At 39.7% G+C, this 26,217-nt stretch overlaps 2 protein-coding genes across 4 annotated transcripts in view; one reads left to right on the forward strand and one right to left on the reverse strand.

The window, feature by feature from the left end:
• The window catches only part of grid1a (glutamate receptor, ionotropic, delta 1a), a 304,537-nt gene that overhangs the window by 119,566 nt on the left and 158,754 nt on the right, over positions 1-26,217 (reverse strand). For all 3 annotated transcript variants that reach the window (XM_087802185.1, XM_087802186.1, XM_087802187.1), the window contains exon 3: positions 14,205-14,489. In XM_087802185.1, the coding sequence (XP_087658311.1) occupies positions 14,205-14,489 (285 nt within the window). The remainder of the gene's footprint in view (positions 1-14,204; positions 14,490-26,217) is intronic.
• On the forward strand, positions 2,731-5,297 carry LOC148069817 (uncharacterized). Its single transcript, XM_087803243.1, has one exon. The coding sequence runs from the start codon at positions 2,865-2,867 to the stop codon at positions 5,295-5,297; it is 2,433 nt and encodes an 810-aa protein (XP_087659369.1). The 5' UTR covers positions 2,731-2,864.

The following is a 26,217-nucleotide window of genomic DNA, read 5'->3' on the forward strand; positions in this document are numbered from 1 at the left end:
TTTTATTGCCACTACTGTAAAAACAACACAGGAATTTGTTTTGGTGGCGATACAGCAACCTGTATGTTTTTGGACTGTGGGAGGAGACCAGAGTACGTCGAGTAAACCCATTCAAACACGAGGAGAATATTCAAACAAGAAGGCTGCAATTTCCCTCACCCAGGCTGGACGCAAACCTGCAACCTTCCTGCAGTCAGGTGGTTTCTTTTTAAAATCTTATAATCCTTTATATCATTAATATTTTATTATTTTGTAGATATTTTTCTACTGTGAACAGTAAAAAAAATGTTTTGAAAAAGGTCCCGACTATGCCACTGAAGTGTTCCGCAGACTAGGTAGTCTTGGAGACAACTGGGGGTGGTATCTTAAACTAGCGATCTGCTGGAGAAGCCTCATGAAACAGTGTCTTGTATTTTAAAGCTCAGTCAGTCACAAAAGATGCAAGATTTCAATAGAATAGCTGTACATATACATTGAATAAATGGCAGAGAGTGACATCTAGTGGGATAGATAATGATGCTTCTTGACACTTCATCATTTTAAACAATTTCCCGAAGGAGACCTCCTGAGGGATCAATAAAGTTTTACCTTACCTTACCTTACCTTATCAGCAACAAAACTACGACAACAGAATTAAATGACTGGATAGCATAGATAAAATTGTCATGTTTTGGTGTTTTCCTGTTTTATTTTGTAGTCGGTTTCCTGTTTTGGTTCGTGTCTTTGTTTGTGTCTTGACAGACGCTGGCAGGTGCGCGGCTGGGGGTGATTGAATGGCGGGTTCTTCCCACAGAAAAGGGGCGTCGCGGACCTGAAGAACTCGCCAGAGAATTGAGTTTCCAGACTAGGTTGGCATTCGTAGATTCTCTTTGCTCGTGTTTCCTATGAACTGTTTCCTGAAGACCCCTGACGTTGTCAGCGCCTTTTTTTGCTCACGTGAGTTTTTTTCCTCTTTTGTTTTAGTTCCGGATCTGAGATCCCGATCTCCAGCCGCGTCCTGCCTTCGTCCTGAGTTCCTGATTTGTTTTTTGTTTCGGTCCCTTCCGACCGCTTGGAATATTAAAAGACTTTTACTTGAACATTTGCTCCGAGGATTTTTGTCCACTTCCGCTTCTGGGTCTCCTGCCGAGTTCCACCCGAGACAAAAATGTTAGAAACCTCTTTATTGACATTTAGCTTGTGTACATTTACTTATGTGTAATGTTGTTGAAAAAGTTATATTTCCTAGTTTTATATATATATATATATATATATATATAGTTCTTATTTTATTATTGTTATTATTGTGTCTTGTTCTTATTCTTATTTATTACTATTTAATAATTATTAATATTTTTAACGTGTGTCTGTATGTCTTATAATGTGTTTGTTTGGTTCATCTTTAATTGTGAACATTCCACACTGTGGGAAGAATAATGTTGTGTTATTTGAAAGAGGTTCATTGATGTTACTGTCAGAACTGCTGTCGCTCGAGTGGTTTAAAGATCTCTAACCTTTAAATCTGGATCAGTATTCATGTCAATATAACTGAGCAATTCATTTGGTGTAAAAGGTATAAACATCATATGAAATGAACCGTTTTAACCGTTGGAGGGTCCGCTGGCAAGCTGCTGCCGCGCCTCCCCTGGTCTTCGTTATTTTCGCTATTTTGACGTTTCATATTGATTTATCAAGCTTAGTCTTTTATGAATGTTGGTCCTCGAACCCATCTGCTTGATTCGGCCCGCTCGATCTTCCACTCTGCGACACTGAAACAGCAGTTTTAGTCTCTGCCTGCCTGACTCGCTAGCCAGAAGCTAGCTCCGCTAGCCAGAAGCTAACTCCGCCGACACAGGGCTCCTCTCTGCACTCTGTGGCTGGATAGCCCGCGCCGGTGTGCCCCACGAAGCACGCCAGTTCGGACCGGTCCGCCGCCACCTTGCCAGCTCTCCCGGACGTTTACCTGCGCCCGCGGATTGCTGTCAACGCGGAGGACGCCGCCTCCCTGCTACACCGCTACAAGCTACCGCTACCGCTACAAGCTACAACCAGCACGCTCCACTCCTCTGCCTCCGCTGTGCTGGTTCTGTGGCTTCACCATCACCACCTGGATCATCATCTAGCGCTGGATTACGTCGCCGCCGACTTCTCATCATGTAGAGTTTCAACCTGTTCCTCTGGCTCGCGCTGCTCGGCTCTCACGAGCGCATCTCTGCCGCTCCGTTACTCGGCAACGGAGATGTTACGTCTCCGGATCTTCTCAAGGACCCCCCCACCTGAGCTTGCATCCCACCACTACATCCTGAAACGACCAAGATACATCCACCGAGGCTCTGGACGGAACTTTCAGGTCACTCACAACAGCAACACAAACATCCGCTCTTTCTGGTCCACTGGGCCCCGCCCCCCTCCTCGTACAGCCCGCCCTGTCAGTCCTGTCAATCACAGTGTGCTGTCCCCTGTGCTCAAAGCAACCTGTTACACTCCACTCACCTGTCTGAAACTCTGTCTACTCAACACCAGATCCCTCAGTAATAAGGCCCTGCTGATAGCTGACTTTATTGTTGACCAGAGCCTAGACATTCTCTGCCTCACCGAGACCTGGCAGCAACCAAACGACTTCTCCCATCTTAATGAGGCTGTCCCATCAGGTTTCTCTTTTATTAGTAAACCCCGTGCCACTGGGGGGGGGTGGCCTCGCTCTCCTCCACCGTGAAAACATCAAAGTCACTGCTGTCACAGTCCCCCATCACTCCTCCTTTGAATGTCTAGCTGTAAAACTCACAGGCCCCAAACCCACTATCATTGTCACCATATACAGACCACCAAAACCCTCTGCCGTTTTCCTCAATGAATTTTCATCACTATTAACATCTGTATGTGCAATGTCCCCCACTGTTATTCTCCTTGGTGACTTCAACATCCATATTGACAACCCATCCTGTACGCTTGCTAACGACTTCACATCACTCCTGGACTGTCTTGGCATCACACAACATGTCAACCTCCCAACCCATAACAAAGGTCACATACTGGACTTAATCTGCTGCACTGACATCACTCCCACTAACCTTGATGTCATTGATTTCCCCATTTCCGACCACAAAGCCGTACTTTTTGACATTTACACCCAACTACACAAAGCCAAGGAACAACGGACCATCTCCTTCAGGAACATCAAACATATCAACACCACAGATCTCTCCTCCCTGATCAGCTCCTACCCCAGCCCCCCCTCAGCATCCTCCCTGACTGACCTGGTGACTCACTACAACAACTGCCTCTCCTCCTCCCTCACCACCCTGGCCCCCCTGAAAACCCGCTCAGTCTCATTCACCCACACTGCTCCCTGGTTCACCCCTGAGCTCCGCCAGCTCAAAGCCACTGGCCGTCGACTGGAGCGACTCTACAAAAAGACTGGACTCACTGTACACCGCCAGATGTACTCGGACCACCTCCATCACTACAAGAACGCCCTCACCACTGCCAAATCCTCATACTACTCCAACCTCATCAACACCGGTACAGGTAACAGCAGAGACCTTTTCTCAACAATCAGCCACTTACTTCAGCCTCCTAAAACCCTCCCTCCTGAAATTTCCGCCAATCAGTGCACTGCCTTCCTGGACTTCTTCAGCTCCAAGATCAACACCATTCACCAACTACTGGCCACATCTCGCACTCCCTCTGACGACCCACCCTGGATGATCACTGACCAACCTCCCATCAGCTCCCTCTCTGACTTCACCCCAGTAACAGAACTGACCGTCTCAGAACTCATCCGCAAGGCCAAAACCACCACCTGTCAGCTCGACCCTCTTCCCACCTCCCTTGTCAAAGCATGTCTTCCATTCATTTCCCCCATGATCACCAACATAATTAACTCCTCCCTCACTACAGGTACCGTACCCCCCTCCCTAAAACTGGCTGCCATCACACCAATCCTGAAAAAACCCAGTGCTGATCCTGCTGACCTCAACCACTACCGGCCCATCTCCAACCTCCCCTTCATTTCCAAAACCCTTGAAAGGGTGGTTGCCGCACAATTACAGTCCCACCTTGACACAAACAATCTCCACGAACCCTTCCAATCCGGCTTCTGTCCTAAACACAGCACTGAAACAGCCCTAGTCAAAATCACCAACGACCTCCTCCGTGCAGCTGACTCCGGATTGCTCACCATTCTCATCCTCCTCGACCTCAGCGCAGCATTCGACACCATCTCCCACCGTCTGCTCTTGGACCGCCTGGCTGGCATTGGGATCACCGGTGCTGCACTCTCCTGGTTCACTTCCTACCTCACCGACCGTCAACAATTTGTCCAACTAAGCCACCACAAGTCTGGGCGTTCGGGTGTTTCACTGGGTGTCCCCCAGGGGTCAGTCTTGGGTCCACTCCTGTTCACCATCTACCTCCTCCCCCTGGGCAAACTCCTCCGTCACCATGGGGTCCATTTCCACTGTTACGCTGACGACACACAGGTCTACATCTCCACCAAACCCACCGTGGCCATCCCTCCCACCTCCCTCATCACCTGCCTAGAAGACATCCGGAGCTGGATGAGCAGGAACTTTTTAAAACTCAACGGCAACAAGACCGAGGCCCTGCTCATCGGCTCCAAATCCACCCTCGCCAAATCACAACACACCCCAGCCACACCCATCATCATCGACGGATTCCCTGTACCCTTCTCCCACCAAGTCAAGAGCCTCGGCGTCATACTGGACAACACCCTCTCATTTGCACCCCATATTCAAAACATCACCCGGACCGCATTCTTCCACCTCCGCAACATCTCCAGACTCCGCCCATCACTGACCCAATCTAGCACTGAAATCCTGGTCCACTCATTTGTCACATCACGCATCGACTACTGCAACACCCTTCTCACCGGACTCCCCACCAAACTCATCAACAGACTGCAGATCATTCAGAACTCAGCCTCCCGGATCATCACCCGCACCAAATCATCTGACCACATCACCCCTGTTCTCATCCAACTCCACTGGCTCCCGGTTCAATACCGCATCCACTACAAAAATCTTCTCCTCACCTACAAAGCTCTCCACAACCTAGCCCCCACTTACCTCCGCGACCTTCTCCATGACTACACTCCCTCCCGTTCCCTCCGCTCCTCCTCTGCTGGACTGTTAATCACCCCCACGTCGCGCCTCAGCACGATGGGTGCCCGAGCCTTCAGCTGCTCGGCACCAAAACTCTGGAACTCCCTCCCACCACACATAAGACAGTCAGACTCCATCACAACATTCACATCTCGACTTAAAACCCACCTGTTCAAACTGGCACATTCCCTATGAACCAGACACTCTGCACTGCACTTTTATCTCGATCTTTGTTTGTTCTGTTTTTATTGATGCTATGATCTGTCACTCCTGTTTTGTAAGGTGACCTTGGGTGACCTGAAAGGCGCCGCCATACAAATAAAATGTATTATTATTATTATTATTATCACAGGAAGCATCCTCGTGTTTGTAAATTAGGTAAAAGAAAAAAAAACAAATAGCAGCTTTTGTTTGTGTAATTTCGCCGATGACACCAAAATCAAAAGTCAATATATTTAAATAAAAAAAAGGTATATGTTTTAATTATTTAATACATATACACATGTTTTTTATTTTCAATTTCTATCACTAAAGTTTTAAATGTTTCAATTACTCAAGCAGACATCAAATGAAGCCAAGATTAAAGTTTAAATTAAACTTAAAAAAAGCTAAATTAATCTGGTATCCCTGAAGTGGTCTTTCTATTTCATCTGCTCACAAACACATTGAAGAAGCGAGAGAAAGGACTCGCCGTCAGATTCTCCGCCTCATCCACGAATAATTGACTTAGTCTTTAATTGCTCCACATCAATTAGACAATTAACTAAACAGGCTTGCAAAACCAATCTGTTCAGGCCACAAACCACTTCTGTCGACCGCCAAAAAGTTTCCACAGTGATTTGGTGAAGTGCCAGAATATAAATGTGAGCTTCTTGACTTCTTTCATTCCATTTTCATCATCCTCTTTAGTCTCACCTATCGTTTACATTTTTCCTTGGTTGTCCTTCTCTTCTTATTTTTACATTATCTCATTTTCAAGCTTTCACACTGGCTTGTTAGAGAGGTATTTAAATATATCAATAATTTGTTTATGAAAGGTTAATCTGTTTTAATTGAGTAATTTAATAACAAAAAAAAAAGAAAAAAAGGGGTGAGAGATAATGCTGGGATTCCCGTTCTCGCAAGACGTCGATGTGAGAGACAAAAACATGCCCCCCCCGGTCACTAAAAGAAAACAATGAGAAAACTAGGAATTCATTGATAACCTTTACTACGGACAAAGAAACATGGGCGTAAAGGAAAGGGTTCGTCCGGCAATACAGCTTCTACTCTAGCGGCGTAGCGGCAACGATCCCCAGACTCACCAAAGATGATGGATTAACCGACCCAAACTGACTTTACCTCTTCACCACCACCAGGTTAGTGGGAACATGTCAATTAATACTCTCCTTTACTCACTGGAATCTCGGATTGCCCTTGTACAATAACTCCACAAAGACTTTCTCGCAAAAGAGATGACAGATATAAAAAAGGAAAATAAAGAACTTAAAGACACTGTGTTGGACCTCCAAGCACGCTCGATGAGGGACAATCTCATCTTTACTGGAATACCATAAACATCGGCTCAAATCGACCCAGAGGTGAGCTTCATGACGGTAAGTAAACTAAAGTTACCCCCCGACACCGTGAATAAAATCACATTCCACTGTGTCCACCGCCTGGGAGCGACCAACAAGGACAACAAACACCCTAGTCCTTCAACTCATTCAATTCTTAAAGGAACAAACTATGGGATGAACGATCAATATCCTCGTGAGATCCAGGCCCAACGCAAGATCCCTTTTCTAATATGTAAACAGTACCTGGAGAAACAGAAAAGGGCAGTTATCGAGAAGGATAAACTCTATATTGATGGTGACCTGTTCCGCGATACAAATTTGACCCCGTGGTTATTCTGAATTAATGCAACTGCTTATGTTAAACCATAACACATAAATAATAATACTCATACATCTCTCGCGTCTCACCCATGTTTAGTGTTGTTTTTTTTGTATTAATATGTGCTCAACACCCTACTTCTTTACACTATGTTTGTCCTTTCAACCACTTACACACTCGCACATATGCACACACATCAGGAAGAGAACGACTTAGACTTACTGTTTGATGGACATGATTAGGTTTAGATGGAATGTTTGTGGACTTGGATATCAGGCAGAAGTCCTACAATTTAAAAATCAACTAACAAAACTAAACACAGACATCTGTCTTTTACTGGAAACGCACCTGGTTGATTTAAGAAATGCAGTATTGCGATCTCCTAACTTCCCGCACAACTTTGTAGCAAATTTCAACTCTAGACAAAGAGGGACTGCAATCCTAATAAAAAATTAAATAAAATTTACACCAAAAACTTCAATCTCGATAGAAATGTCATAATTAATATCTCTATAGATGTGTATGGGCCAAACAAGGACGACCCCGAATTCTTCCACACCTTATTCTTAAATCTAATTGACTTACCCAGTTCTGATACCAGACCCTCGCTATTATCGGCAGTTCTAAAAGAGATCATGGAGTAGTTTGGACTGGCTGATAGCTGGAGACGGAAACATCAGGGTGAGAGAGGATTTACGTACTTCTCTTGGTCTAAAATATTAAACCTCAACCGAAGTATTCCACTCGATGGAGGTTTAACACATATCTACTGAAAGAAAAATATTTTGATAATTATTTTAAGAGAGAATGGTCCTTCTTTCTAGAAACTAATGACACACTAAACATCCCTGCTTCCCTTCTCTGGGAAACAGCTAAAGAAGTACTACGTGGAACATTAGAATTACTAGAATTAAATTATATCTTCAATTAAAAAGTGAAATTCCAAATACAAAGACTACGCCTAACTGAACTCCAGCACAGCAACAAATCAACTAAATATTTAAAAAGAACATTCAACAGTCAACAATCTCCATTATAAAGGAAAGTAGTGGAAAATATTTTAGGTTAGGTTAGGTGGAACTTTATTGATCCCTCAGGAGGTGTCCTTGGGGAATTGTTTTTTTCCAATTAGACACAACAATACAGCAACTATTCATAAAAATAAAAATAAGAACAAGAACAAAGAGAAATAAAGAGAAAGAACAAGATGATACAATCTAAGTCTAAAGTTAAGAACATAGATCAAAGAAAAATAACAAAGACAAAGGATACAAAGACAAACATAGAACAGAACATCATGATACTTTCACTCCACTCCTGCCCCCAAACTCAGAATTGTACAATCTAATAGCCAGAGGAATGAATAATGAGTCCTTGAGTCTATTAGTTTTGAATCTTGGAAGGAGCATTGCCCTCCATCTACTTCTCTGCTCACAGGAAGACATTCATAAAGTATTTGAGGACTTTTATAAAAAGCTATATAGTGCAGATTTTAACCCAGACACAGACGTATCATGAAGTTCCTTAATGGATTACAATTACCACAACTTTCTAGAGAACAAGTAAATAGTTTACACAGGCCCATATCACCAGAGGAAATTTTCATAGCGCTTAACAAGATGTCAATACATTTCCAGGCCCAGATGGGTTCCCAGTTGAGTTCTACAAACACTTCTGGCCAACTATCTCAAATCTATTCATTTGAATGGTAACAGAAGTCACATCAACAACTAGGATTCCCTCATCACTGAACACTGCTATGATATCGCCACTCTTAAAACCTGAAAAAGAATCCCAAAATCAACTATTTTGCAACCTGTAAAGGGCAAAAGTTAGTTTCTCCACACCATCTAACAGTAGGCAACGTTAAATATTTAGGAATCTACATCTCCTCTAATCTATAAGAATTGTTCTCCTTCTTTCTCACCACTACTTCATAGGATACAGGAAGACCTAAATCACTGGACAAAATTACCTTTATCACTTATAGAAAGAAAAGAAACAGTCAAAATGTCAATTCTGCCAAAAATCAATTATCTATTCACAATGACTCCCATCACTCCGAACTGTTCTTGGTTCAAATCTCCGCTGTTAACAAATTCTACTGAAAAAATAAACCTCCAAGAATAAAATTAACTACATTGCAAAAACCAAAGACACAAGGTGGACTTGAAGTTCCAAATTTTGAACTTTATCATCTATCCTACCAGCTAAAATATCTAACCCAGTGGCTAAAAGATCCAAAGTCTTACTCTTCCTGGCTTGACACAGAACATTGTAACAACCTACTGCTATCAGATCAATTTCCTCACTCATCTGGCTGAAGCCTGATTTCACCATCGACAAAAAAATGATTAATTTCAACAGCTGGAAGGAAAGGGGTGTTACACACCTGCACGATATTGTATGAGGAAACTCACTAAAAGGCTTCTCTAAACTGGTACAAATTCCCACTTTTTAGAATATATGCAATTGGATTCTACAATTTTACCAATAATTAAAAAAAAGTATATCGTCAGAAAATTCCATACCAGTGAATAAAATACTAAACATACCCAGTACAAAGAAAATAATATCCAAAATATATTCAGTACAGAATCAGGCGGATACCTCTATTTGCATCCCAACCTCAAAATGGGATGAAGACCTCTCCATGAGCACCAACTCCAACTTTTGGAGTCTTATATGTAACACCGTTTTCATTAATAATACAGATAAAAATGTAAAGCTTATCCAATATAAAGTTATTCATAGAACTCACTATACTGCTTCAAGACTACACCTGATGGGCTCCACTGAATCAGACAGAAGCATCAGCTGCTCCCTGGACAAAAGAGGTTCTTACTTCCACTCACTGTGGATTTGTATATTAGGAGACACTTTTCAGCTCCCCCTACTGAGAAAAACACAGTTGGCTAGTTGTTCCTGATGGTCCTCTGGCCTGAGCCTTCCCCCTTGTCCATGATGGGGGTGCCGTGGGTGGGTCGGTCTTGTAGTGGATGCCCGCTGCAGTTGTGGCTGTGACTCTCTGTGTGTGCCCTGTGTGGCATGTGCCGTTGTGGAGGCATTTGCCTCCCTGGCTGCGTGGCTGTGCATGGCCGGAGTGGTCTGTCTTTCGAGCCATGTCCCTGCCCAAAAATTGAGCCATGTCCCTGCCCATGTCCCTGCCCAAAAATTGGGCAGGGACATGGCAGGGTGCTGGTGCGGTGTGGTGGGCGGACCCTTGGTACCACAGAGACCGTGGACCGGGGGAGGGATGTGGCTGTTACAGGGAAGCAACAGTAAAAAGAAGAGAGTAGTTCTGGGAAGGCCCTGATGCACTGTCCTCTGACCGGTTCGCTGGCTGTCCCTTAATTGTTGGCCCTCCGGCCCCTCTGTCCCAGCGCCTGCTCCTGGTGCCTCCGCTCTTCGCTTCCTCCGCCATCTCTTCACAAGTCCTTGCCACTATGCACTGCCGGGGGGCCTCCTGGGCGTATTCCGCTTTTTCGCTGGTGTTCGGGTTCATGGCTGGCTCCAGTGGTTATCTTGTCTGCCTCACACCCTCACCTTCTCTCCCCCCTTACTCTCCTCTTCTCCCCCTATTGAGTCTGTTTACCTGCGTATTATATACATTTGCAATTGGCCTGATCAGTTATAAAGGAGACTGCCCGCCTGGAGCCTGGTCCTTTCAAGGTTTCTGCCTCCTTGAGGAAGTTTTTCCTTGCCACGGTGATTTTGTTATCATAAACTCTTGGCAGGGAACTAGAGCTGCACTGGTGTCATAGAGCAATTTTAAAGTGACAATGTAAATAATAAACCATGAATCCACAGATCAAGTCTTTTTAAATAATACAAAGATTACTCATTAAAACACATAAATGTCGGATGTGCAGCCGTGGTCCTATCGGGTCCAATATTTAATGAACCACAACAACAACTAAGCTTAAATTTGCTATTTATGAACAACTGGTGGAAAATGGATACCTCAACACAGGATGAACAGAATATTATTATTTTTCTTTCTTATCTGTTTGCAACTGGTGAGGGTATGCTAATTAAAATAAATAAATTGTTTTCTGAGACCAAGGCTTTGAAGAACTGGAATTTGGATGTCAATGCAACTGTGTTATCTGGTGTCACTATTATGAATGATATATTATAAAGTATATATGACATCTTATTAATCATTTTTGAATTTAGAAAATATATAATTTAATCTTTGGAATAATATTACTCTATGTAAAATCAATTACTAAAGAAAAGAAAATTCGATATTTCAACATATGAATATTAAATTCAACCTTTAACAAAAATAATTCAACAATTACATGTTCTGATGTCACTGATATACTTCCATTGAAATGTCCAGTGCAGTAATATGTCCTAAAACAGCATAGTTATGCACTTATATTTACCACAAATCACTCATTTTTCCTTTTTAATATTGTTTTCAGCGAGAGGTATTTTAGTTCCACTGGTATTTGCACTGTCAGGTGATGATGTGCCTAATTAGCCGCAGCTTTCTCTAATTACAAAAGTGTGGTCTTTACAGGAGCTTAAATGTCAATGAATCTTACATCTGCTTGTTAAGTAAAACTTGGACTAAAGTCCACTTTAGTCAACTTTAGTTGAAAAGAATTATCCTGATTCTCACTCACACACACCTTTAGGGCCCCTCTCAGGCCTTTAGCAACACAGAAGTGCTATATTATTCATGGTTTACCATTAGTCAGCAATTATTCTCCACACATGCTGAAGTCTTCATTGATTAGATGTTTTGTTTCAATGATAGAGAGTAACATAGGCTTTCTAAACAACAATATCAGCTTAAGAGATCTAAATGAAGACACTTTCATGTTTCTATTCAAGGCCATTGATCATGTACAGCTCGTAGCTGCCAACAACAAAACACAAGTGTTTAAATAATTGATAAAGGAAAGGAAAAGAAAAAAAAACATTTTAACGAGTTTTTTACTCTCCAAGAAAACAAGTGCCATTCTACATATTACAATCAATATTTCGGAGTGTTGTGTGACAGTGTTTTCCTTCATTTTGCTAATTTATTTGTCTTTTTTTTTAATGTGGATTAATCCGATTTTTAAGACTGCTGTTCACAACCCAATTCTAGTATCATAAACCTGTGATCTTTGACAATGTATTAAGACCAAGATGGTGAAAAATGGTTTAATTATCAATTTCTCAAAGATTCTACATTGAATGGTTGTGACATTTTGTGGGATGTAGTCTTCATTATCTTCAAGAGATCTAGAACTCTCCAGATTAAAGTGCGGCTCATGAATGGAGAAACCTGAGTGAGGGATAGCTTGACTGCCGTATGTTGTCAGTGCTATTGCAGTAATATATTAAGTTGCGATGACTCGATCAGGAAACATATAATATGAAAGAGACACTAAGACCTGCCTAATTTTGAAATCTGGGCGAACGAGAGGTTACGAGAGCGTAGTCCATTATGACGTAATAATGGCTTCACTTCTCCTCCAGCAAGATGTAATGGAATTTAATCACGCCCTGCTTTGTTTACACAACGTGTCCCTTGGAGGCGGAGACTTCGAGGGTTTGGATGAATAGGGTCACAACATGTTGACAAACCTCCATGTTTGATTAAGTGAGTAGGTGTGGTCATGGTAAATGTGATATAATATGGTTTAATCTTCGGAACAACAAAGTGTTTTCAGTGGGCGAGGTATAAGATTATTTTCTAAATTCAATATTTCAATGCAAAGGGAGTTTTGTACAAACAGACACATAGTGATGAGTACAAAAGAGGTCCCAGATCACTTTAACACACACAAAATCGACACATTATTTGCAATTTAAATCCCATAAGGCTCTAGAAAACTGAAGAATCACTTTGAGTCCTAAATCAAGTTGTGGCCGATCCAACCTCAGGTACACATATGTATGCACTTGAACTTCTCATCATCTCCGGTCATGCTGAATGATATCTTGGTCGTGGGCGTTAGGTGGCCATATTTTCTTCAGGGCTCTGTCTCATACACACTTTACAAACTTAAGCTTCCACTGCACTGAATAAGGTGATTTAATGGATTTACAGTCCCTTCTAAATGTTACTCCTCCAGGAAGTAAATTCATTAGCCAAAAGTAAGTAAGTAAGTAAGTAAAGGTTATTTATGAAGCGCCTTCTAGACCAGGGTCACAAAGCGCTGCAACCACCAAAAAACGATACACGGTTAAAATATATACCAAAGTGCCAGAGCAGCACAACTCACTAGTATCGGGCCAATTCCAGCTCTATCCACATTAAATGTATCTTTTTCCAACAACATCCATGTCATGGAAGGTCCAGTCCACTCGCATGTGAGAGAGGGAGAGTATATATGTGGGGTTACGCAACACCTCAGGGAAAGGCTGACTTTTATTCCACAAGATTAAGAAAGAATATCACTTGTCTGCTCAGTCGGAAGCAGCTCATGTTGAATGCTGATTTTGTTTTTGGAAATATTTTCTAATGAACAGTGTTTCATGTATTTCCCTGTGAGTGAGCAAATGCAAATGTTGATGTTCTTTCATCTAACTTCTCTGAATTTCCTTCTCAGAATTTCTGAGTGATCTCACTCTGACATCGAGGTTGGTTTAAATTTAAAGCTTACGTCGAAGGAAGTTGACACATTGAAATAAGAACTTTTATACTTTAAATTATCCTTTTAATGTTGAAATGGCGCATGTCTGATATTGTATAATTTGCTTATTAGCTCAATAATCAATTATTTCATAAAAGTCGCCTTTAGAAATGACATATTGTAAACTACACATTATTGAGTGGATGAGCAAAGGAGAGAAGGAGAAGACGGATGAAAGTGATCGTAGTTTGGACATTTTACATTATGAAGCTAAATCAGCCCAGATATTTATATCAATTCAAACTTGCTAAATGCAATAATTCATTACACAAAGTAATCTGAGGGATCATTCAAAGAACAATTTATTGTTATTAGGTTTGTCTCTACAGCACCTGACTTAAACTATGAAGCTTGTATCTCTGCCTAATGAACTGCAGGCTCTATAGAAGAACATTAATGGCACTGTGGACAAAATGGTGTTGCAATCCTGCATGATAAGCACAATAATATTAAAAGCTGAAAAGTATGCAAGTAATGGGTTACTTATCTATCTATCAGTGACCTTATCACATTAAGGTCAGCTATGGCGTCACACAAGGTTCTGTTCTTGGTTCTTTACTAAAGACAAAAGGAGGGTCTTTACCATAGTCGCTCTCATAGAAGATGATGAATTTCTGCCAGTAGAGCTCAGAAACCAGGTTGAGCAGGACTTCGTTGATTCGCACAGGTGGTCGAGCGGCCAAGGTGTAGCTTTCTCCATCCGGGCTGGGGTTGAACTGACAGGCAGTTCGGGGTCCACCATCACCGTTTCTCTGGATGAAAAGGTGGGGGATGTGCATTGCATCTGTAAGTGACTGAAGGGCACTCGCTGCTGCACAGCCTGTTGAGGTCACCAGAGCCAGGATGCCTTGGTTCATCAGCTCGCATGCTAGGAGAGAGGAGAAGATTGTGTCAAACAGGTAAAAAATACTTTTTTTTATATACCTAAAGGTCCCTTTGGATTTAAGTTCAGGAACCTTTCATCCGTTTAATTACTTGAGTTGACGAAGTTCAGTCTTGTATATTGAAGCTAGCATTGTATCCAACAACCTTTTGAATCTCTATGAAGCATCTCTACTGTCTAGATGTCATTAACTGTGGTTTTATTTTGTGTGTCTGAGGCTATTAACTTGTTAGTGCGGGTGCATCCCTGAAGGTTATGCTTTTGGGCATCAACATCACAGGGACTGTGGATCAAATATCACGGTTTAAACATTTCTATTGAAATGAGAACACAAAGAATAGAAGATGGCATTTAGGGATCATGTCAGCTTGGCGCTCAAGCTGTCACAGAGCAGCCTCAAACCTGCACCTACTCTGTTTCTGCTTCATCAATTAAATCTATCCTCAACATGTGGGTTCACTAAATCATTCTTATACCAGAAATCTATGAAATTTAAATTTAACAAATTTAAATCTTTAAACTAACACACCCGTCCACACAGCAGCCAATCAACCACTAGACACATTAAAGATTTAACGATAAGAAACATGTTTTAACTTTCTATGATTGGTATTAAAATAACCCATGGATCATTATATATACTCATTATTTCCTGCATTATTCCAGCTACTCAAGGTGTTAACCGCACGCTGAAAGTGCTCATATGGACTATAACCACTCATGCACACCTTAACAACATATAAGGTATAAGGTTACTAATGAATCTCTTGGATTGTGTGTAGAAATCAGTGTATGGGGAAAAAAACCCTCACAACCTGAAATCAACCTACAATTCAGCTGTGAGCCAGAAGCACTAACCACCACCTCCAAATATAGATGTTTAGATGACACTTTGGGTAAGATTCAAAAATAGCATTTCCCTGCATACTTACACCATACAAATATTATCATGACCATTCCATAATTTAAATATATCAACAATTATTCACAGGTTGTGATGAATTTGGGGAGCTAATAAAGGTTGTGGCTAGAAGGGTCTTGGGCGTGAAAGAGTGAAATGACCAACATAGACTTTTGCTTTTCCTTTCATCCATTTTCTTGCAAATGTTTAGTGTCATGAAAACAGAAGCGAAACCATTACCACCGCAACAGGTCAGGACATGTTTAGGACAATAATCTGCTAGATGGAAGAAGCAAACCATCTTAACCACCTCACGCTGTATAAATATACATTTCTTCAGCCTAACCTGATGTCACCAATAGCTTCAAAGATCAATGCTGTTGAAATTTTGGAACGTAAACTCAGTGAACAACAGCTGCTCAACATGTGTAACTGCTGGAAATCGAAGGCATTGAGGCATCATATACAGTAATCTCCTCCTGATATGCAAAAAGAAGCAGGTCTGAAGATCGCAGTGGTTACACAGGGCCCCAAGTAGGAACCCTTCCAGATGGTGGACACCATTCTCAGCTTCAAGCCAAAGCTGGAAAGGTGCTTAAACACTCCTGCCAGCTGTTCTGCACAAACCCCCACGGGGCCCTCGGGTTGAAATCAACCGTTCCTGTTGCCATGTTTGTCCTCGCTGTCAGTTCACTGTGCTGGTTGTGTTGATAGGAGGGAAGTGGGGTTTGTAAGGGTGTTGGCATGTCTGAACGGAAAGTGTCCCTCCCCCAGAGGTAATCAGTGCCGGCAGGTTTAGGAAGAAACATGAGAGCATCAGTCTTTTAAAGTTCAATACAGGTGTGGAATAGGAGGTGGATGGCGTGTGGGCGGTTGATAGCTAGTTGTTTCTGCAAAAGTACTGATTGAGTTCATCTACTTACTCACTTATCCACTCCAGTGCTCGACAGACTTTTTATTTCTGTGACAGGATAGAGATTCTTTGCTGCAACAATCATGGAGTATGAGGTTCGCTGCACAATGCTGGACAAGAGGAGCCAGATAGATAGACCAATCCATGAAGCTGGTTTAAACTGGTCCAATGACAATCAATTAGTTGTTAAAGGAAAAACTGTTAAAGTAAATAATTCAAGAGAGGTAACTGTGTAAAAGCTAAATATACTTGTTAGTTAGTCAGACTTTTTACCAGTCCTTAGAAAATTACACACAGAGAGTTAGATTCAGTCTTAAAAGGTCAACTTAAATGTAAATCCAACTCCCCTGACATTTTTTTAATTTCTTCCTCTCCAAGATACAGTAAGTCCCTTACTTCACATGAACATGAAGCACCTCCGGGCTTGACCAATCAAAGCAGAGTGGGTGTTGTTATGGTAAACAAGATTTAATCTCCAGAAGAATTGTATTTTCAGTGGGCGGGGCAAGAGATTATTTTCTTATGTCAATATTTAGATTATATTAAATATACTTTATTCAATGAAAAGAGAATTTTGTACAAACATTAGTTGCAAGTTATGACGTTGTTTTTAGACAATATGCTGCGTTCTTGTGTCCCTCATTGTTGTAACAGAACTGAGAAAAAAAAAGACTAAACAATCATTCGTCTGCTTTCCCAGAGAATAACAATGACATAAGGAAATAGCAAAAGCTTTTAAGGTAAGATATTATTCAAGATATTACATAGAAAAAAAGTTGACGGTAATGTCAGTTCATTATAGACAGCTGATGTACACAAGTCTCTCGGATTTGCCAGTTTTAATTTTTCTTAAGGAGGTAAGAAGGTACTTAAGAAGGGTTCAGTTAAGAAGGAGTGCTAAGATGATGTATTCCAGACGTGTCCTTAATTGCCTTCTTAGAAAATTCTCAAGATCAAGACAAAACTTAGTTTAAAATAAATACTCATGTAAAATATATTATGTTATGTAGATAAAAAAAATTGTCTTGAAGCCTAGCATCAAAAAAATCTGTTTATTCGATATTCATCATGAAGAGGGAGTTGAGGGGTTGGTCATGATACTCTCATTTTGTCTCTCATCCTCATAACCACACTTCACTTTTTTGTTTTCCCTTGTGCAGAGGAGTGAGCTGGTTACTGCATCTGTCTCAGTGTTGCTATTAGTGATGTGCTAATGACGCTTCATGAAAAAGTGTCTTATATTTCTAGAGCTCATTTTAGGTTAAAGAAAATTTGCATATGAGTTGTCAATAGTATAGACTTTAAAAATATATTCATATATTTTAGAGCAGAGAGGGCCATCTAGTTTTTCTCTCAGGAAAAGCTGCTTCATAAAGTTTCATAAACTTCTACTTGCTAGTGTTGAGTTGCTTGTTTTATTATAAAGAACAGCTGGACCTTTTATTATAAAGATTTCTATACATTTTTAAACTGTAATTATATTAGAGTTCATAAGTGTTTCACGGGGAGATAAATCATTCTAAATGTGTGGGTCTAAATCAATTAAAAAGGAGTTTGTTCTGAACATATTCATACAATAATGACATTATCTTTGAAGACTTAGAATAATTGGTAAGCATATCTAAACTCGTGAAGTTCAGCGTCTCAACAAGATGTAGAACAGAAACGGACAATTAGTGGTGACAGCAACGCGGCACGAATCAGATGCAAATGCAAAACCGGCTTAAATGAAGGATATTAAATTTACATGTAATTCTGAGTCTCTGTTATGAGCTGCATAATCATCTGTGTTTTCAGGGATTCGGCCACTGACGGGATACAAAACACTTCTTTAGAAATTCAAGTCACTTCTCAAACAGCGGGGTGCTCGTAATTTCGACAAAAACAGTTGAGGATATTGAACTATCAAATGTTATCCCAGGACTCCATAATCACAGCCAATCAGGTTCTTTTGACAGCAATGTTTTACAGAATTGAGGAACTGCATGTATTCAAAGATCTTTCCTTTCATATTGTGTTTTTGTAGGAACCAAGATGGCATAGATGATATGAACTTCAGAAAAAAAGAGGAAATCAATTCTTGTGTCATGAGGTGTGAAGCAGGAGGTGCTGGGGAGGAATGGTTTTAAGAAGACTAGAGGTCTTGGCAGGATGATGAGGAAGATTGTTCAATTAAAGTTAATTGTCTTTGTGTTTTTTCCTACATTTTTGCAGTAGGAGGTTTATTTGGTTGGGAACATGTTAAAAGGCTGGAGTTCCATATATGGCCCTTTGAAGTAAATGGAAGATACGATATGATATTCCTTCATTCGTCCCACAGAAGACATTTTGTTTTCACAGCAGCTCATTCACAGTAGAAAGGGATTAAACATATAGTGTATTTAATAAAATATAATTACATATAAAAAATTGTATAGTATTAAATAATTATTATTTAGACTTTTGATTGTGGTTTTCTGTTGTCTGATCTTTTATGGATGTTTGTTTGAGTTTCAAATGGTTGTTTCCTTCTGGTTTATCTTGTGATATTGGTAAGTGATAGTCCAAAATTCAAATTTCAATCATTTTCTAATCACTCGTATGTCAACTAAGGGTTGGGGGATTATTTTCAAATTAATCTGTTCTCTTTAGAGTTAAAGACAAAAATATATGTTCATTTTAATGTAGCGACTTGTCTTCATCTTCAGCTTCATCCAAAAAGACACTTAACAACATCCAAATACCTCTATACCACTCGAATTTTTGATGAAGACTAACTATTTAACCAAAGCCATGATCATCTGACATTGTACACAGATGGAGCCTGTTTTTTTGAGAGTGTGTAGGTGTGCCAACAAATAATGTGTGTTTACTTATATTTTATTGTTGCAATTTCAAAGTTTCTTCATCATTTTTTCCAAAGTTAAGATTGGCGACACACAACATGACCTCAGGCCGCTAACAGGTGTAGTAGTCCCATATAGCTCCCTCTGCCTTTATTAATCCATTTTGTATTATTCCGCAGCCCCTTTGCTACTCTTTACTCTATTTCAGCTAAAGTGCATCTGCGACCATTATGCTTGGCAATGGACACCAAGGGCCCATTATAGAGCCACGTCTGCTGACTGGAGGGAACACGCTCATTTGTGTTGAGATGATGGCAGAAAAATGACTCTTAAATGTTTCCTGCGAAGTATGCTTGAGCAATCATTTATTTTCTGACACCTTCTTATCCACATCTACACAGGATTGTAGCACCAAAGAAAGACAGTGTGAGACGTGTAGACAAGAAAAAACAAGTCGAATCTGAAAATAGAGAAACACCAGAATGAAAAATGTTTATCACCATAACCTCACCCTGATTTAGTCAAGGCAGGCATAACTTAAGTGCATAACCCTGGACTTAATATTGCATACATTTGACGTCATTTTATTGATTTCACACTTTATAGATCAGCGTCATGTCCTCAACTAGATGTTCTAAGGGACGCTGACACTAGAAGAAGTTAATATGCTTTTCTCAATGAATGAATTGAGCCTTTTTCATGACCATATCATCACTGATTTTTTCTTTTCCTCTCTATTATATGTTGGGAGCTAAAGCTCCCTCCTGACGGGAACCAGATGGTAATCCAGAACACCATCAACATGTATTTCATCATCTGAGCCATGGGAAAATGTCAGTTAAACATGTTAATAACTTTACCTCAGAGATGGTGTAAAAATAACTGTGTATGTTGAGAAGCATTTGACAGTACTGACCACTAAACCTTATGGGAGGAAATATTTTGTTGAACGATTTACAGCCTCAGATGTTCAGATGATCCACAGCAAGTTTGGAAATCTGCCAGCGGATGTCTTTTCATAATGGACAGCTCTTTAACCCAAGCTTTGGCAGCAGCTATCAGAGTAAAGGTCTCCTCAAACCCAAATGTGGCTGAAGTATCTGCCAACTGCTGCTTCCTTGATCGACTGCGCAGGTATGGACCATCATTTTTCTTTCTCAAACAAACATCCTGTGCTGGTCAACAGTTCTGGATTTGTTATTGTTTTTTAACACTGTTTAAAAACACATATCTTTTTAATTAATTTGTGTAAATAAGTAAAATCACAGTACTATTAATAATCGGCATTAGGATGTAATGTACATGATTTTATAGAATTATATTATGCCTGACTTTATGTAATATTAATTAATTTAAATAACTTGTGTTTGGAAATATAATGATTAAATAAAACATCATGACCAGCATAAAAAACGAACATCAAGTGGAAAAACCATGAACTTTTTGGCAACAAGATGGTCTCTATATCTCATTTTAATGATACTGTATTGATATTCAGCGCATATTTTATTTCACACTTTCAAAACAGTATTGTTATTATAGTTGTTTTGCTGTTTATATTTCAATTTTTTTTTATTTTTTTTTTATTAACAATCAACATCCAAATATTTTCATGCGTTTTTGGAATAAATTCTAATCAGCTGAGGACGAGAGGATACGGTCGACTCAAATATCAAGAGTTGGGGTTGGTCAACATTTGGGCCTGGTGGCCAAATCCTTAATTAAGTTATATAGCCTGCCAGATGGTTCGCTTAAAAAAAATCTGTCTCAGATCGCGCACTTCTGCCCTTACACTTAGTATTTTGAGTGCACAAGTGTGTCCCAATTAGCAGTGTGCGAAAATGTAATGCACAATGAGCACTTAATTGGCGCACTCATATCACCAGAAAATTGAGTGTGGATCAATGGACACTTTCCACCCTTAACAGCCGCCATCTTAGTGACGTGGACGATGCTAAACAGAAGCTACGTCACTGACGACGCGTCTAATGGCGTGAATGTTTGAGAAAACACATTTTACCACAAAACAACACAACAACAGTAATAACACAACTTAATAACTTGTTTCAATTGGCAAAAAGTGCTGGTGGTAGGGTTCCAACCGCTAGTTGCATCAGCGTTAAAAAGTAGTAGAAGAAGAAGCTGTCCAGTCATTTCGGGTAAGTGTGTAGTGGCAGTGTTTGATTTGAGATCCAACAGGTGTAGGAAAACGAAAACATATCCTAGTTAAAATCCACCAAGTGAGAAAAAGAGCACAGACTGACGCATACATTTGTTCTGTTATCTTGTCTGTGGTTAAGGGTTAAGTCATATCATCCACAATTGTTAGTCAAGTGTGAGGGCAGAGATGCATCTTCATATTTTGATAATACACTTAAGCTTTTACCCACATGTTCAGTCTTTATCCTCATAATTATGTGTAGTTAAAATATGTTCTTTATTCAGGGAAAGGTCAACCGTCTGCACTTCAAAACTTGACGTATGAGACACAGCCTTGAATTCAAAGATGGTGCGTTCAAACACATTCTCTGTCTGCCAGTGAGGTCCAGAACAGGAACATTTGTATCTGACTCGCCATATGCACTGGATTCAAAAAGAAACAAGCCGCCATCACACCTGAGGGAGCTAGAGTCTGTCAGCAAATACTAAAATTGTGCAGAACATGCTTTGTAGCTAGTTAAGGCTTTGATGAGGCCGTTTTTTTACGCCCTTTATCTCAGGTTTCTTACTTTGGCTGCTGCCTTTGTTATTGTTCTGTTAATGTATTCAGAATATGAGCTACACTGAACCTGTTGACTGAATGACTTTGATACTGAGATACTGAGATACAGGATCTTCTTTTCCTCACTATTAGATCAAGCACGTGTGTGTATTTATATGAAGATAAAAATCTCTAAATTATTTTAAAAAATTGTTCTAACCTGATCTTCTCTCTTAAATTAGTTTCGGTAAATGTTTGAAATGTTGTGTCATTGTGTTGTCTATACATCTTTTAGGTATGACTGAAAAATCATTTAGAACTACAACACATTTTTCAGTCATTTTAAACTTTGAACTTCTGGTATGAACAGAAGAGAGCAATATCTGTATGCAGATATTTGGAGAACATGTGTGAAAATGCGACAGATAAGTTAAATTTGAGCAAATTGAGCAGTTTCTAATTCTTTATTTTACGTCTCTTTCGGCAGGAAAATTTCACTGAGCTGAAAAGACACACAAAAGCATTCAGAATGATACAACATTGTTGACAAAAGCTGCCTCTAAAGCGACACAAGCTGCTCCTTCATTTCAGATCTCGAGCAAAAAGGATCAAACAAAGCAAAAACAAGGATGCAGCACAGACAGCATTTATTCTCCATGGCATATAAACTGATGGCAGCTGACAGTGATGTCAACAAGAGCGGCAACATGTGATACAAATAGCTGCCATGTCTGGTGGCATCAGTCTCAAGTGTTGAAGAATTGCAAGTGGCTTAACCTTTTCCCTCAAAGAGATGGGCTTTTGGTGTATTTTACAGAGAAGACAAGGGCGTCAGACAGACTCGCCATGAGATTGAGATCCTTTAATCCATTTGTAGTTTAATCCCGCAGATAATCTCAAAACGTTCTGTCCTTTTTTTGTTATTATCCGTTAAATGTTCTAAAGTGCTTTATCAACTGCAGCCTTTTTCAGATGATAATGAAACTATTTTGTGTTCTCGAACATTTGATTAGCCATCTTTTGATTAGCACAAGCTACAGTTCATTTTTTCTGAATAGGTTATGATTTGTTTGGTAATTTTAAGATTATCTGGATTATCATCACAGATCTTCATACAAATAATGTTTTCCTACAAAATTATCCTACGGGGTTATCTCACCATATCTTCTTTTTCTTTCTCTGGTCTCTTCTGCTGTCTACGGGTTCAACTCCATCTCCATCTTCAACTGGTCCCCCAGGTTGGCCTCACCTTTAATTGATTGATTAATAGACCTCTATTCATCCCATATCAGGTAAATTAAAGTTCACAAAATAAAAGATGTAACACATGTAGATATTATATTAAGATATACAGTACACATAAAAACTATAAAAAAAATATTTAAAAAAAAGAAAAAAAAAAGAATGAAATAATGATGATAATAGACTCATAACATGATAATAAATACAAAAGTGAACACATTGATAAATAAAACTATCTTGTCTCTTTTGTAATAATAAATATTATTTTTGTTTATATTTCCTGCAGATTTTGTTATAATTTAGGACAGTCATGACTTAGTAGAGCTAACATTGTTTCCTAAATGAGCAGTTTGTGAGTGAAAGAAACAAGTGAAATATTCAGAAAGGTTTCTTATAAGTAACTTAATTTTTAATTATTTCTTGTTTACTATTTAAACTAGAATTTCCCATCAGGATGACGATTTTGTCATAGATATGCATAACATGTAGTGAGTTTTCTTATTTTAAATCTCCTAAAAAAAATATTTTTTTGGACTGGCTTTTATGGGATGGCACTTTGTAACTCTTAACTGGATTGTTGTGTTTAACCTTAATCATGTTTATAACATATCTTTTTTATATTATTTAACATTTGTGCTGGTTTTAATGTACTGTGCAATTTCAAAAGACATGTTTTTTATGTGAAGTATCTTGTGACACTCATTGTCTGAAATTATTACTTGATAAACCCAATTATAAAACAAGAGTTCTGGAAAGTTCTTTTATAATAAGTAATTATGATTTTCGTGTCCATGAGTTCTCGGCTGATGAAGCTTAATGACGCTTTGCCCATATTGTTTTCAGTTTAAACAGGTTTTAAAAGATGTGATGTTGAAAGAGAGGTTGTTCAAAGTTATACATTATCCAGCAGAGAGTGACACCTACTGGGCTACTACTCCTCTATGAAGCTTCATCAGCACATAACAAGTTCAAAGCAGTGTATTATTCAGGATAGAGTGACATCTATTGGGCTCTTGAAAAAGCTGTAGTGAGATAAACAAGATCTGATTCAGAACCATGTTGATTGGCAGTAGTTAAAAAAACAAAACAGGATTTTTTTTTTGTGGTGTAGTGAAAACGAAAGCTGCTGAGACTTAAACAAATGTCCTTCAAATATGCCCAAGACAAAATACATATTTAATTTAACGTTTAGTATCAACAAGACATGGTGGTTTCTTTATTCCAGCCACATGATTCTTGAAGCCTCCGAGGACAGAAACATGTTTTCTAAACACACAACAGTAAGAATTGAAGTTGCCCACAATGAGCATGATGTTGATCTGCATCTCAGGCGAACACGGAGCCGAGCCATAGATGCTGGTGTTGGCAGACAGTTCAGAGACACCTGTTCCCACAGCTTGAACGAAGCACAACACATGTTTGGCATGCAAGCTTGAAGGTAGGTGAGCTCTTCACCTGAGCGACGCACTCAATCACGATGATTTACTATCCATCATTATCCCAGCCCTCTCTCAATATGTGCCGACGATCTGTGAAAATGTCTTTAGAAGGGGCGATAATTAATTTAAGTCGCTTTAGAAATTTACATTTCTTGTAATTACCAAAACAGATCAGGCTCTAGCACAACTTTATTAGCGATTTCACATTGTGGCATCATAATACAAAGGAAGATAAAGATGAAAAAAGGGTTTCATTTTATTTCAAATTTCTCTTTGAAACACAAATCGCTTCAGGCAATGAAAATGCAGGAAGGACTTGATAATAAATCGATATATCAGAGGCTCTTGTGGGGGATGTAGAGACAAAGCTTTGAGAAGAGAAAGTTGGACGAGAATATTAGTAAAAAGGATCATGGATGTTGTAAATGGGGGCATAGAGACAAAAAGAATAGGACGAGTAATCAAGATAAAGTGGATATGGCTAACTTAATGTTGTAACCCAAGCATGGGCAAACGTTATGTAAAGGCTGTTATGCTTTCTAATCAGGGGCTCCATCCGACTATAAAGTGTACCGTATTATTAGGTGCCTTAAGCCTCCGATAAAGGGCGCTGGGGCGCCACCTTCCCAGCGATTTGGCTGTGTTTTCTTATATTCTCTATCTTTTTTTTGAGTTTTAAATTAATCATCAGCCTTGATCCTTTTGTATGTTTGGTGAACTTTTCATAATGACAAACTATATGTGCAATGATTCACGTTCTGGTTATAATCGTGTTTTTTGTTTCTCATTCAGCATTTCAAATTATGATTTTTTCTTTGCAGTGTATTTGTGTGTTTGTGATAATTTGGTGGACAGTATTTTTTATGTTCTGGTGGAGAGGACGGGTTGTTAACACCTTTTCTCTATTATTATTTTTTATGATTTGGTTTAATCTGTATGATGTATGTCACAGTTGTAAGAGATAAACAAGGTGTCTGCACTCAGATCCCGTTCACTTTTTTTGTCCTGATTCTTATACTTCACTTTACGGAGGAAAATTAACAATCCAGAGTATCCATTTAGTCACCACTTCCAGGCAAAATAAATACAAGCTTAAAAAATTGACCCGGCCTTGTTCTTTCTGCGACACAACAAATTGACTGTCCAAACCATAAGGGCGTCAAGTTCAGAAAATCTTTCTCTATTTACATCCATCTTACCGACCAGGAGGTCGGATCCTCTGGCCAGCGTCCCTCTGGGAGAGCTCAGGGTCAGTTTTTTGCAGTGTTGTACTAGAGACAAGAATTTTAAAATTGATTCTGAAAGAAACCGACCAGTGAGTTCTTCTACTAGAGCGAGTCAGAATTCTTGCTGCAGAGTTTTGTATTAACAGAAGGTGAGACAGCTTCATCTTGTTTAGACACGAAAAATAAACTGTTACAATAGTTCAGTTCTGTCCACATTTAGCTGCAAAGTGTTTTCAGTCAGCCATTGTTTGATCTCTAGTAAGCAATTGACTAAGCTGTTCAGCCTCTGGGTCTCTGTTGGATCAAATGAGCAGTAGACCTGGATCTCATCGGAAAAAATGTTGTAAGAAACATCAGAAAAACTCTGAATGATTTTACCAAGGGTAATCAAGTACAGCAAAAATAATAGGGACCCAAAACAGAACCTTGATGGACTCCACACAACAGAACTGCTGAATCAGACCTT

The sequence above is a fragment of the Callionymus lyra genome, chromosome 11 (genome assembly GCF_982586985.1).
Source record: "Callionymus lyra chromosome 11, fCalLyr1.hap1.1, whole genome shotgun sequence".
Taxonomy (NCBI): Eukaryota; Metazoa; Chordata; class Actinopteri; order Syngnathiformes; family Callionymidae; genus Callionymus; species Callionymus lyra.

Coding starts and splice junctions, on each gene's coding strand:
- LOC148069817 (XM_087803243.1), top strand. CDS start 2,865: ATGTCCCCCACTGTTATTCTCCTTGGTGACTTCAACATCCATATTGAC.